We start from the raw sequence: 12,719 nt of genomic DNA, 5'->3' as shown, positions 1-12,719 counted from the left end.
GCAGTAAAGGATTAAAAGGGGGGTGACGCCGCACTGGGGCGGCGGCCCGAGGGGCAGCCTGCGCGGAGGGGCGGCCCGGCCTGGGCAGGGGCCGGGCACAGGGCAGGGACGGCGGTGCCGGCGGGAGCGCTGCGGGGCGGGAGCGCGGCGGGGCGGGATCCAGCGGCGGGATCCAGCGGCGGGATCCACCTGCGGGAGGCGCCCCTCCGCCCCGCCCCGCCCCGCCCCGCTCCGAGCGCGCCGCCGAGGGCCGGCGCCCGGCGGGAGGGAGGGAAGGGAGGCGCTCCCGAGCCCCGCGGAGGCGGCGGGAGAGATGGGACCGGCACCGGCCCCGCCACCTGCCTGAGCCGCTCCCGGAGCCGCTCCGGCCGCCGCCGCCGCCGCGGCGGGGAGCCGGTAGGTAGCGGGCCCCGGCGGCGGGGAGGGCGCCGCGGGGTGCGGGTCGCCCCGGGGGACAAAGGGAGGATGGCGAGCGCCGGGCTCGCCCTGCGCTGCCCCGGGCACTGCCTCACCTGCCCGGCCGGGCGGGACTCCGGGCGCGGGGAGCGGCTGTCCCGGCCCGTGGCGAGCGCTCCCTCCGCGCAGGGCTTAATGTTTAACCCCGCTCGCATCCACCGGAGCGCACCGGGCACCGCCTCCCCGGCGGCGCCGGCGACAAAAGCCGAGCGCGGCTGCTGCCCGCCGGTCCCCGCTGCGGGTCCGCCGCCGCTGCCGGGGACCAACTCTGAAAGCACGGCGGGTGAGGGATCAGCTGGGATAAAAGTCGCCTTTGCTGCTTTTTCGTGCTTTGGAGGCGTCTGAAGGTAGCGCTCCGCTGCGGTGCTGTACTTGGGTTCGTCGCTGTGTTTGAGTACATTAGTATTTTTCGGGTGGCCTTTTAAGACGTACGTGACACGAGCTGTTAAGTGAAGCGGCTGCTGGAGCCTGCCTCCTGCCCCGAGCAAGGTCCGAGGGGTTGGTGCGGTCCCACCGGGACCCAGTTTGTGCAGCTGCCCCGTAACTCAGGTGGTTTGGGAGCCCTGGGGATGCAGGTCCTTCCTACAGCTTCACCCCGTTATTCAGACTGGCCGTCACCGTCTGCTCGTAATGCAGATTGCTCTTGTGCCGTGATACCGAAGCTGCTTGACGTGCAGGGAAAGAGAAAGAAGAAAATGAGGGTGAAAGGAGGCAGTTCTAGGAGTCGGACTACAGGGAAACACGTACTATGCTCCCTTTTCTCCGTGTGTGCATGTCACCGGTACACGTGCCAAAAGAGCCGCTGTGCCCGGTGTGTATGCTAATGGACACACCCGTGGCCTGACAGTATCAAAGTTAGTTTCAGGCTTTCCAAGGCATCTCTTTCTACAGCCCTCAGTCTAGCAGGTTAGGCAGTGTAACCCTCGCACCACCCTCAGCATCTCAGGCAGGCTAATAAAGTTGTTAGATTTTAATGGCAGGAAGGCTTCTGTAGTTATTAAAGTGCAACTCCATTATTTTTGCTGTGTTTTAACAAGTTCTGTGACCAGGAAAAGCAGCAGAGGTATTTTGGCACGGCACTGACAGTGATTTAGTTCTCCTTTATGATTTGGTTTGAGGCAGATTTTTCTCTCTCACTGTCTTGGTTTTCTCTCTTGATTTTTTTTTTTTGGTATGTTAATCTTTCTGGCTTCCAACACTGTGGAAAAACTTTCTTCATTTCAAAATGTAATGGAGACTGGTTCATGGTCTTTCATACTAGATGATCCATGATTTATTGTTATTTAACCATCTACTACAAGAACCACCCCTGAAGTAGTGAACTCTTGCAGAAAAATTAATTGCTTATTAGAAAATTATTCATGTCCATCCTGAACAAGGCAGTTTTCTTTCAGCAGCATCTATCTTGGGGCATGAATGCCCACAGCAAGCAGGAAAATGTGTCTGTAAAGTGTTTCAGCAGCACGGAGAGCCCCGGGGTAGCTGTCACTGTTTCCATTCTCTAAACAATTTTAATGCCATTAGCGAGTGTGATTATGTACAAACCGCTTCTAGGGGGTTCCTAGACTGGATGTCAGAGCAGGGCTTTGTGCTGAGTCAAAGGGTGGATTGAGTTTATGACACAGTTTAAATAGAAACAGAAGAGCAGAGCTACAGTAGAGCAGCACATCGTAATTCATTCAGCACTGCTCTGTGATAGCCGTGCAGGGAAGTGCTCACTCCTTACCAGTCTGCTCAGTCTGAGAGCATCTCTCAGCGTCACCCATGAGTAAGTACCTGAGGACAGAGAGTTTTAACCCTGGGGTTTTTTTTGCAGCCGTTTGATTGTGTTTTAAATGAGAAGAGAAAGTAAAAGGAAAGAAGAGCCTTACTGGAAAGACTCTGTGTAAATGTAGACTGCTTTTTCAATTCCTTCATTTTTTAAGAGGAAGGATTTACACAGAAAGAGGTACTGTGGACTAATTTGCATCCTGTTATAAGTAAGACATATTTGTTCTATTTATTGCTGCCCAGATCTGATTTAGTACCAGTTATGTCTCCAGATGGAGTATAACTATGACGACTTCAGTAAATGAGCACTGTTTAGCTTCTACAGGCATAAACTCACAACTGTATTTTATTGTCAGGTTTAAATAACATTTTAAATAATAGAAGAGTTCTGTAACTGATGAAAAGGCTTTTTTATCCCCTAGAGCTGCAATGTGATCACAGCACAGAAGCAGCAGTGGCGAGTGGTGGGAGGCTTGCTCAGCGATGTAAAGTGGAGTAAGTACCACTTTACAGAGTGCAGCACAGACACAAATACCATCTGCTGAAGCCTTTTTCTGGGACCAGCTCGAGTCCCATCGCCTGTCTTGGTCTCTTCATAGGGCGGCTGCCCTCTGCTGTCTGAAGCTGTCCTCAAGTGCTGGCGGTGCTGTGCTGGTGATGGTGGGGAGATAAGGGAGGGCAGGTTGCAGGGCGAGGTAATCTCCTCAACCCAGATGATCATCTCGGAGGAAGCAGAGGAGCTGTTTGGCACACGATCCCTTCATCGGGTCGCCGTGCTGACAGGCATGAGGGAATCTGGCTGCTTGTGCAAATAACAACTGACAGGATGCTCCTGTTTTTCCCCTGCCAGCTAAATAAACCAGCCAAAGGCCAGCAGAGGCTCAGTTAGCATGGATTTGTTTTAGCTCCAAGAAGTGCCATGAGTGGTACAATTTAGAGAGATGCAATCCGTCAAGAAATCTGAGGGCAGCGTGGGCAAACTGCCTAGAAATACGTGCTCTTAATGATGGGATCTTACCTGATGCACAGCTTAACTGTGGTTTAGTCTGCTATCAGCTTCTGACCGCGAAACCAGTGAGCACTGCTGCATGCAGCCCTCTCTGACACAAGCAGGACAGCTAGCAGTTGACTCATACCAGTGTATATTGTCTTTGTGGGGATGGAGCAGTGTCATTTGTCCCTGTTACCTTCTTTTTTTTTTTTTTTTTTTCTATCTTCCTAATCACTGTCCTACAACAATAGATGTGATAATACAGCAGGTGTTCCCTGTGCCATCCTTACAGCATTTGGAAGTCTTTCATTTCATAGGTTGCAAAATGCAGCCACATCCAATACTAAAATTTGCTGTGGAAGGAGTCAGAGGAGTGGTTGGTTTTCCTTGAATACCAAGTATTTTCTGATTTTGAGACATACAACATGATGCAATTCTGATTAGTGTTTATAATGGCTTTTATTTGCCAGCATGAGTCATCAGTTAGGTATAATGCATCATATTTGGTGGAGACTAGGAAAAAAGTATGTTCCTTTAAAGATGTTCTGTCTGTTAATGAAAAATTTGCCAACAGAATGTGTGGTCACTTCTGAAAGAGTCCTGAAAGAGTCCACCTGCCTCTGTGGGTTTCAGTAGCATCAGTTCTCTTCATCTACATCTGTTTTTTGGACTTTAAGTCTTTTGATATCTTGCATGAGTCAATTGATATTTTAAACATTGTGTGCTTTAATGATAGCCTCTGTTCCCTAAGAGGATGGTACCAAAATTCTAAGAATCTGGGCCCAATATTTGAGTTGAGCACCACTGGACAACAGCTGCCTGTAGCTTTCAAAGTGTTGTTTGATGCAATTTAGGGATGGAGTATTCCTACACAAAGCACTGGAGAGAAGGATTTTTTTTTTTATTCTTAGATAGCTGTGGTCATTTCCTGTGTGATTTGCTTTGATTTACTCGTTTGAGGCATTTCAGGAATGATCCTGCAGTTGTGATCAGTGTAACCTCAGCAGGGTTTTAAATATGTGTAAGCTCAACATAATTGTGAACTTTCCTTTGAATAATCTTTGTGTGAGGGAGATCCTGCCTGCCTTCTTGCCCAGGGCACAGTGCCTCCTGCAGCGATTCAGCTGTATGGCTAATTTTCAAATAAACTGAAGTTAGGCATTTTTTTGACACAGTACTGGTGCACGCTGTTCTCTGCAGTCTCAGGCACTCTGCCTGCGGTTCATAAACACATTTACAGCCACATTTGCCTCCCTGTGCTCAGAGGGGGTTGGTTTGCATTTCTAATTAATTGAGTTTATAAAGCAATAAGCCAGTGTGTTAACTGAAAATTCCCTCAAGAATTGTAATCTTCCTTCATTAGCTGCCTTTGTGTAATCATATCACCCTTTCTCATGTAAGCCTTGGGAGAGCCAGTGCCACTTGGTGCAGAGCCTTTGTCTGCTGTGAGCTGCAAGGGGAAGTGAGTCTCCTCTGTGGTCGCGTTCTGCAGCCCAGCCCCTGTCAGGTCACCTTCTTTGTCCCTCCCCACCTGTCCCTACCATCAGCCTGGTGTCTCTGGCTGAGATAGCAAATGGTGTCAAGAGATTTAAAGGACATCTTTCAGCAAAGTCAGAGAGTAGGGGAAAGCTTTCAGAGTGTTCTAATCTAGCTTAAGACAGACACATTTACTCTTTGCAGGAGCTCTGTTTACTGGATGAATGGATTTAAACAGAATCTGAATTTTCTTTAAACTGTGTGAAGACAAGTACTATAACTTCCCACTGATGTCAGCTGGGAGTTGGTGGCTCAGCACACCTGAGGGTTAAATGTCCTGTATTTCAGTGTTAACCTGGGACACTTGTTTTGAGACTCAGGCTAAGGCATTAGTTTGACACTGAGAAATCTGAGCTACTTGATGTAAGTTAACTCCATTCAAATTGCTTGACCCTTATTACATCTATACTGGGTTAGCAAGCCACTACTTAGCAAGGTAGGATAATCTTGCAACGGGTTTGGGTGAATAACTGTATTTGCTTTTGTCTTCCACAGACCGACATTCAGAATGGCAGCCTTGTCCACTTTAATCCTCCTTTTGTGTGCTGCTAAAGATGTGATGCCTTCCAGTCCTCACTGGAAGCCAACTTGGCCATCTTACAGAGTTCCCGTTATCCTGCCGCAGTCTACCCTGAACTTGGACAAGCCCCAGTTTGATGCTGAAGCCAGACTGGAAGTGGTATCTCCGTGTGGCCCAGCATGCCACAAAAGCTCTCCGCTGCCGACTTACGAAGAGGTGAAGAACTACCTGTCCTACGAAACCTTGTACGCTAACGGCAGCCTCACCGAAACTGAGGTGGGCATATACATCCTGAGCAACGGCGGCGACGGCTCCCGAGGCAGATCTCGAACTAAGAGGCAGATCTATGGTTATGACAGCAGGTTTAGCATTTTTGGGAAAGACTTCTTGTTGAATTACCCATTCTCCACGTCGGTGAAGCTCTCCACGGGTTGCACGGGGACGCTGGTGGCCGAAAAGCACGTTCTTACTGCCGCTCATTGTATCCATGACGGAAAGAGTTACGTCAAGGGAGCTCAGAAACTGCGGGTGGGGTTCCTAAAGCCCAAACAGAAAGATGGCGGCAAGGGGTCCAATATCACCAACTCGGCAATGCCTGAGAAAATGAAATTCCAGTGGATCCGAGTGAAACGGACACATGTCCCCAAAGGATGGATCAAAGGCAATGCCAATGACATCGGCATGGATTATGACTATGCCCTGCTGGAGCTGAAGAAGCCACATAAGAGAAAGTTTATGAAGATAGGTGTAAGCCCACCAGCAAGACACTTACCTGGAGGGAGGATTCACTTCTCTGGCTACGACAATGACCGTCCAGGAAACCTGGTTTACCGTTTCTGTGATGTCAAAGACGAAACATACGACCTGCTGTACCAGCAGTGCGATGCCCAGCCAGGTGCCAGTGGATCTGGAGTATATGTGAGGATGTGGAAGAGGCAGAATCACAAATGGGAGCGTAAAATTATTGGTATATTTTCAGGCCATCAGTGGGTGGACATGAATGGCACCCCGCAGGATTTCAATGTAGCTGTTCGCATTACACCGCTCAAATATGCACAGATCTGTTACTGGATCAAAGGCAACTACCTTGACTGCAGGGAAGGATAAAGACAATGAAACTCCATGAAAGCACTTAATGACTGGTTTTAGTTACTCATCTGAGGAAAGGCTAGACTTTGTGCTGCAAATGCATGTGATCATGTAACATCAAGAGGTGATATGTAGCTTTTCAAGCGAGCCACCTTGTTCTTAGGACAGGGACTGGGTGGTGCTATCATTACAGACTGAAACTGGGGAGAAAGTAACGTCTGCTGGGTGGGGAAGGAGCAGGTGGACTTGCTGAATTTGCAGCTGAGCAACTGAAGATTAATTAGGGGCGGATCAGTAAACAGTATGAAAACAGAACCGTCTCCAAAGAATCTTGTAAAAGGGACGCTGTTGACTATCTCATGCCTACAATGTTTGTTTTAATAAATCCTAGGATTAGTAGAAATGCTTTGATCTGAACTTTTAAAAGAAAATATTTCTATGCTGTTGGGGGCTGAAGAGGGGCATTTAATGGTGTTTGCAACCCAAACATTACAGCTTTGTGTTCCTGCATGAGAAAAGGGAGTGTGAAAAGGGCAAGGCATGCGCCGTGGGAGATAAATGCCACACAAATAGCGTGAAGGGTAAATAACCACATAACACTTCTAACTTCCTTTCTGTCTGAGTGATTTGAGACTTTATTAGTAACATAGTTAAGAAAAATGCTTTTTGAGCAGACAGACCTTGATGTTGTAAGGATTTGACTGTGAAGATGATGTTGGTCGTATGATCAGTGCCGTTACATCCTGCTTTGAGAAACACTAATTGCACGTGGGATTAAATCTATATAGGAGCTGGGACCTATGAAGGAGCAGGATCCCTATGAATATACTAGAAATCATGTGGGGAAAGGGCCTTTTCTGTTTATGACCTACTTAAGCCTTTTAAGGAAAATCTCATGTCAGCAACTCAGATTTTCAGAGGGGAAGCCTGTCTTCAGTCTTGCTGTCTATCTGAATTGTGGCCTGCAGAGCAGGTAAAGGAGGGCAGCAGGACAAGGGTTCTACTGAGTTTTCCCTGTTTGTTGAAGATCCTTGCTGTTCTACCTAATAATACACCACATAGAAGGACCCTAGACTTACAAGTGTCTCTCAGTCATATCCCATTGACAGTGTAATTTGGGTATCTTGAGTAATGTTTCCTGTCTTTTTGGAATAGGAATATTCCTCCCCACCTAGCAGTTGAGTTAGAAATAATTCTCAGCAAATGCACAGTTCAGGATTTCTGCAGCTGGAATAGAACCACTTTATAGGATGCAGCCTGGGTTTGCTGTGAAGTGATCCTCTGCTGTCTCTTACAGATAAGTGATTTTTTTACTGTAGAAGAATTAGAGTTGAAAACAAGAACTGTCTTTTGGGGGTAAAACCAGTGCTGCCAAATACTGTAGCTCAGCAAACAGCATTTGGAAATCAACATGGTCTGGACAACTACCCTTTCTTAGGTGGATTGTGCCACTGTGTTTCAGTGACATGGTTGAGGACATGCTGCCATGCCAGGATGATTTTTTAAAGTTGGAGGATAGACACTGGCTCCGGTTCCTCTTCCATCCATCACTCACTGACTCCTGAAGCTTCCCAAGGTGCCCATGGTGCTTGGTGTTGTGGGGCAAATGCATGTCCCTGGTGAGAAATATCAAAGCTGGGAAGGAGTGAATCCAAGCAGAGCTTCCCTGTGCTATACCAATACAAGGAAAATGTTAATTCAGCTAAGCCTTTTTTTACACTCTACTAATTACTACGGCATTTGTAAACATTTGCCTGATGGTGCTTTATCTTTGTGGTGGCTTTGGCTCTAGTTCTGACAAACATTTTTGCTGGAGCTGCCTATGATTATTATTTTTATAGAAGCAGTGTACAAAAATGTGGACTCTCATGTGGGTTTTTGGTGCACTCAGATACAAGCAGTTACTAATGCTTTGAAATATGAATAATCACCATATGTATCTGATGGTCTTTTTCTGACTTTTTGTTTTAATTTCCTTTACTCTATGGATGTTACCTGGAGCACTTTTGTTTGAATGTATCACAGTGAATAAAGAAAAGTTATGGAATTTCAATGCAGACATTCTTGTATTTGTGCTGTATTGGGTTGTACTTTCAATCTCATTTCAGCTACTTATTTGTAAAGACATTCAGATACAGATTTATTAAAATCCTCAGTGCTGTTTATTTTCCTTCAATTTTCTTCTGCTCTTACCTGTTGGAAGTTTTTGTTTTGGTGTATTGTTTTTGGGGTTTTTGGTAGTTTTAATTACTTTATACTTTAACATATTTGGATGCTAACAATCAATCTTAGCTTTTATATGACTCTTACAGTTCCAAAGCCAGTCATGAGCTCTGATTAGTTAGAGCTGAAAATAACCTATTAGACTGAAAAGCCACATTGTTTTTATGAACTTCAGGGTAAATAAACTATGGAGGAATGTGAACCAGTCAGTGTAAGGTCAAAATTGAGGTCAGTCCATCTTCTTTTTCTTTTAGTTGATGCAGTATAAAAAAATAGTTCCTTTGAGGCCAACAGTGAGACTCAGAGTTTTTAGAGAAACACTGGATGCAGAAAGTTTTTCTTTTCAAAATTGCTGTTCGTACAAGTTTCCTGACCTTTAACAATGCATGCTACGTCATGTGGGCTTGAGAACATCAGTCCTGATTTATTGGATGTATTTCCCATCCACTGATCCTGTGTTCTCAACTGCTTTCTCAGATTGTAGGCTAAGAACTTTTCACAGAATCACAAAGCCATTTAGGCTGGAAAAGATCTTTAAGATCTTCAAGGCCAACTGTAAACCTAACATTACCAGGTCCACCACTAAGCCACGTCCTGAAGTGCCACATTTATGTCTTTTAAAAACCTCAAGGGGTGGTGACTCCACCACTTCCCTGGGCAGCCTGTTCCGATGCTTGACAACCCTTATGGTGGAGAAAGTTTTCCTAATATTCAGTCTGAACCTCTGCTGGCACAACTTGAGGCCATTTCCTCTAGGGTGATGTGAGCAAGGTGGTTTTTTGTTGTTTTTTTCTAGGAATGTATGCAGCAAGTTCAGTGTAATCAGGAGTGGGAGAGTCTCTTCCCACTGCACACCCTGTGCAAACATTCCAGTTTTAGAAAGAAAAGGAAATCTCAGATAACACAGGCAGAGTTGTGGTGCTGAACTTCAGCACTGTGCCCACCAGAGTTGGTGGTAATTTTGCAGTGTAATCATGTGCGGCAAGGCTGGGCATGCTAGACAGGTTTGAAAATTACATCCTGAGGATATTTGCTTTGATGCTGCAAAGTAGACTCTTTTAAAACCAGAACTTTAAAATTATGAGAAAGATAGCCATGCAGCCAAAATAAGCCTCATCAAGAAAACACAAGTAACTAATTTATATACAGGCATGGCACTTGAAATTTCATTGTCCAGCCAATGACTGCCTGTGACCTGCAGGACTGAATGAAGTGCCTCATTATTCTTGTATATGAAGGCAAGACAGTAGATGGGTATAGAGGCACTGTTTTGACTGTGATTGAAAAGGATTAAAGTCTGCTCCTGAATCTGTAAGAGGCTGACATATGAAAAATTTTACTTAATTTTCTATAAATCCCTTGGAGAACAGTGCTGGAGATGGAAAGTGAGGTCTCGAGAAAACACAGATCCTGCTGAGCTCTTCCCCAGCACACACTGAACTTAGCCTACCAAAGACTGCAGAATATCATCAAGTTTCCTTTTCAGAGAAAAAGTATTTTCCTTGCATCTGTAATTGTTTTGCAACTGAATTCCCAGGCCTGCCTGGTTAGAGGGCAGCCCTCGTCTTAAAGTTGCAGGCTGAACCCCAAGCTAGTATAATACATGCTTGAAATTCTTTTCCGTGTTTCCACTTAATCTGCCATTTGTTAGCAGGTTTTGGTAGCGTGCCAACTCAATATGCACAGGCCTTGGGAAGAGAAGCTTTCAGTGAGTGCATAAGTACGTTGGGTGGGTAAAAACTTTGCTTTTCTGGAAGAAAAAGGAGGCATGGACGGAGAAGAGCAGCAGAGAGTGAAAGGGCAGTATGATTTGTATCACAGGGGGAGGATTCCTAGAGGATCAGTTTGGTGCATGTGCATGTGTGTAGGGTTTTTATAAATAATATTGTTACTTTCCATTCCTAGTTCTCCCAGGTGGAGAAGAAAACCTTAGGATCTGAAGCAAATTAGGTCTCTTCAAAGGAGCACCTTAATGCCAGCTCTGAAGCCAGTGTGCAGCACAGATGAGAAGTTTAGGCTGTGACTTGTCTAATAGATAGATAAGAGAAGAGTGACAGTGATATAAGCATTAGGAACCTGATCTCCTCCTCCCAGGAGATGTTATTTCCTGTCTTAGATGATGACTATTAGGTTGCACGTGCTTTGTGCCTGCTGGCAAAGGTAGTGTGGGCTTTTATAGGTGAATGGTTGTACAAGGGAAGAGAAGTACCTCAACATGCTCCAGACACTATTATCAACACTGATTATTCCCAGGATAAAATTATCAGTGATGCTTTGGGTGTGGATTGATTTTTAACTAAATGGGCATAGGCTGAGCCATTCTATAATTCTGTATTTGTCATCATCCAGAAAGGAGTAGGTTTAAATGGGGTAGTTTCAATGAGTTTAAATCTGAGCTAGCAGGAAAATGGTTTCTTTTATCTGTTTTCCCAGATTTTCTATCATTTTTCTGTTCCTGCCTATCCTTGAAAAATAAATTTCCTGTGATGGAAAAGAATGGACATCCTTAGAAGTGAGGGGATCAGGTGCACTTAAGAGAGCCTATTCAACTGGTGTGTTTGTGCTTTCCTGCTGCAAAGAGGGAGCTACCTAACAGCTTGGCTGTTCTGGCTTTTCTGGGACAGGCAGGTCACACTTGCTTTGGTCTTGGCCAAAAATTTGCACCTGGGTCAAAGAGTCCTTTCTAATAAAAACTCTTTTGAAATCAGGATGTTTCAAGAAAGTATTCTCTATTAGTAGGAATTCATAGAAACCAAACATATTTTCCTAATGAATTTCCAATCATACTCTGCTACAGGTAATTTTTCCTGCTGTGTTTTGGTCCCCATGGGAATGAGGATGACACCCCTGCATGGAAGATGATATTATGTCTTATCCACAGCATTCAACAAAATTGTCCAGTCCAAAAGCCATGTTTTTCCTGAATCAGTTGCAGGGTTTTTGTCTCCCTGACTGGAGCATACAGGGGCTGGTTTCATTGTTGGTGGGGCAAGGAGGACATGAGAAGACCACCACTGAACCAGGGTCAGCTGGCCATGGGACTGGAGCCCACACAAACAGGTGTTTTCTGGCCTCTGCCATCTCACAAAAGCTGCACTCAGCAAAGAAGCGTGGGGTGGAAGAAAATGTCACCCTGGGCTTCGTCCTGCACCCACCAAGTCAGCTATTGTGCTGGCTGGGAGCAGAGTCGTGCACAGAGGGATCTCCCATAGGGCTTAAATGTCACCAGGCGTGTGGGAGCACTTCTCTCCAGCAGCCCTTCTGAGGGATCATTGTGGGCAATGAAAGGGCAGGAAAGACTTCTGCAGAAAGTGTGGGTGGCAGAAAAGCAACCCTTCATGCTGGGAACACATCAGATGTGTGAAAAAACTCTGAAATGTCTTTTCCCTGAAGTAAAGAGCTAGGCTGAGTGATCCCTGCAGGAGGAAGGAGGGCAGCTTTGCTCAGCAGGAACCCTCCCCGTGCCCAGAGGTGTCCCTGGCAACAGCTGAGCAGGAGAGGGATTGCCACACTCTCACCTTTGTGGATGAGCTACTCAGTACCTGCCATCTGCCTCCAGTGGGAAGTAGTTATTTAACAGGAAGAACAATAAAAATTGAGAGAATAACCTGACAGAAGCTGTCTTAGGTACACTGTACCAATTAAATAACTGTGTACAAACAGGTACCCAGAAATGCTCTTGTTTCTTCTAAGTAACTGTGGCCACTGCTGTTGTTGCCATCACTAAAAACCTGAACTGCATGGGCTGGACTGAAGCTTGTGGCTAATGTGGAGACATCCGCTTTAGAAATTTCCATTTCCCAGGCTTCACCATAAAAACAGACTTGCTGTCTCCTTGTTTCCACCAGACCTCGCTCAGGAAACACAGTCCCCTTTTAAGTACATGATCTTAAGCTTTGTCTAATGAAATGTCTTTAGGGTATTTCTCAGTAATCGGCTCCCTGAGTTCCTCCTGTGAGACATTCTGCTGCTCTTCCCAGCTTTGTGTCATCAGCAAATTTCATTAATGTGATCCTCCTTCTCAGGAAAGTGTTGCTGGTGAATATATTTAGTTCAGACTGCCTAAGAGTGATGTTTGAGAAGCTGTGCTTGTAACCTCTTTCTACCCTGACACTTCCCCTTTCAGCACCTTTT

At 45.9% G+C, this 12,719-nt stretch overlaps 1 protein-coding gene across 1 annotated transcript; it reads left to right on the top strand.

Annotated features, from left to right (window-relative positions):
- The first annotated feature begins 307 nt into the window (after positions 1-307).
- Positions 308-8,542, top strand: PRSS23 (serine protease 23). Its single transcript, XM_036391572.2, has 2 exons — positions 308-396; positions 5,249-8,542. The coding sequence occupies exon 2, from the start codon at positions 5,262-5,264 to the stop codon at positions 6,378-6,380; it is 1,119 nt and encodes a 372-aa protein (XP_036247465.1). The 5' UTR covers positions 308-396; positions 5,249-5,261; the 3' UTR covers positions 6,381-8,542.
- Positions 8,543-12,719: the final 4,177 nt, after the last annotated feature.

Source organism: Molothrus ater, chromosome 2 (assembly GCF_012460135.2).
Source record: "Molothrus ater isolate BHLD 08-10-18 breed brown headed cowbird chromosome 2, BPBGC_Mater_1.1, whole genome shotgun sequence".
NCBI lineage: Eukaryota > Metazoa > Chordata > Aves > Passeriformes > Icteridae > Molothrus > Molothrus ater.
This window is presented reverse-complemented; position numbering and strand designations above follow the sequence as displayed.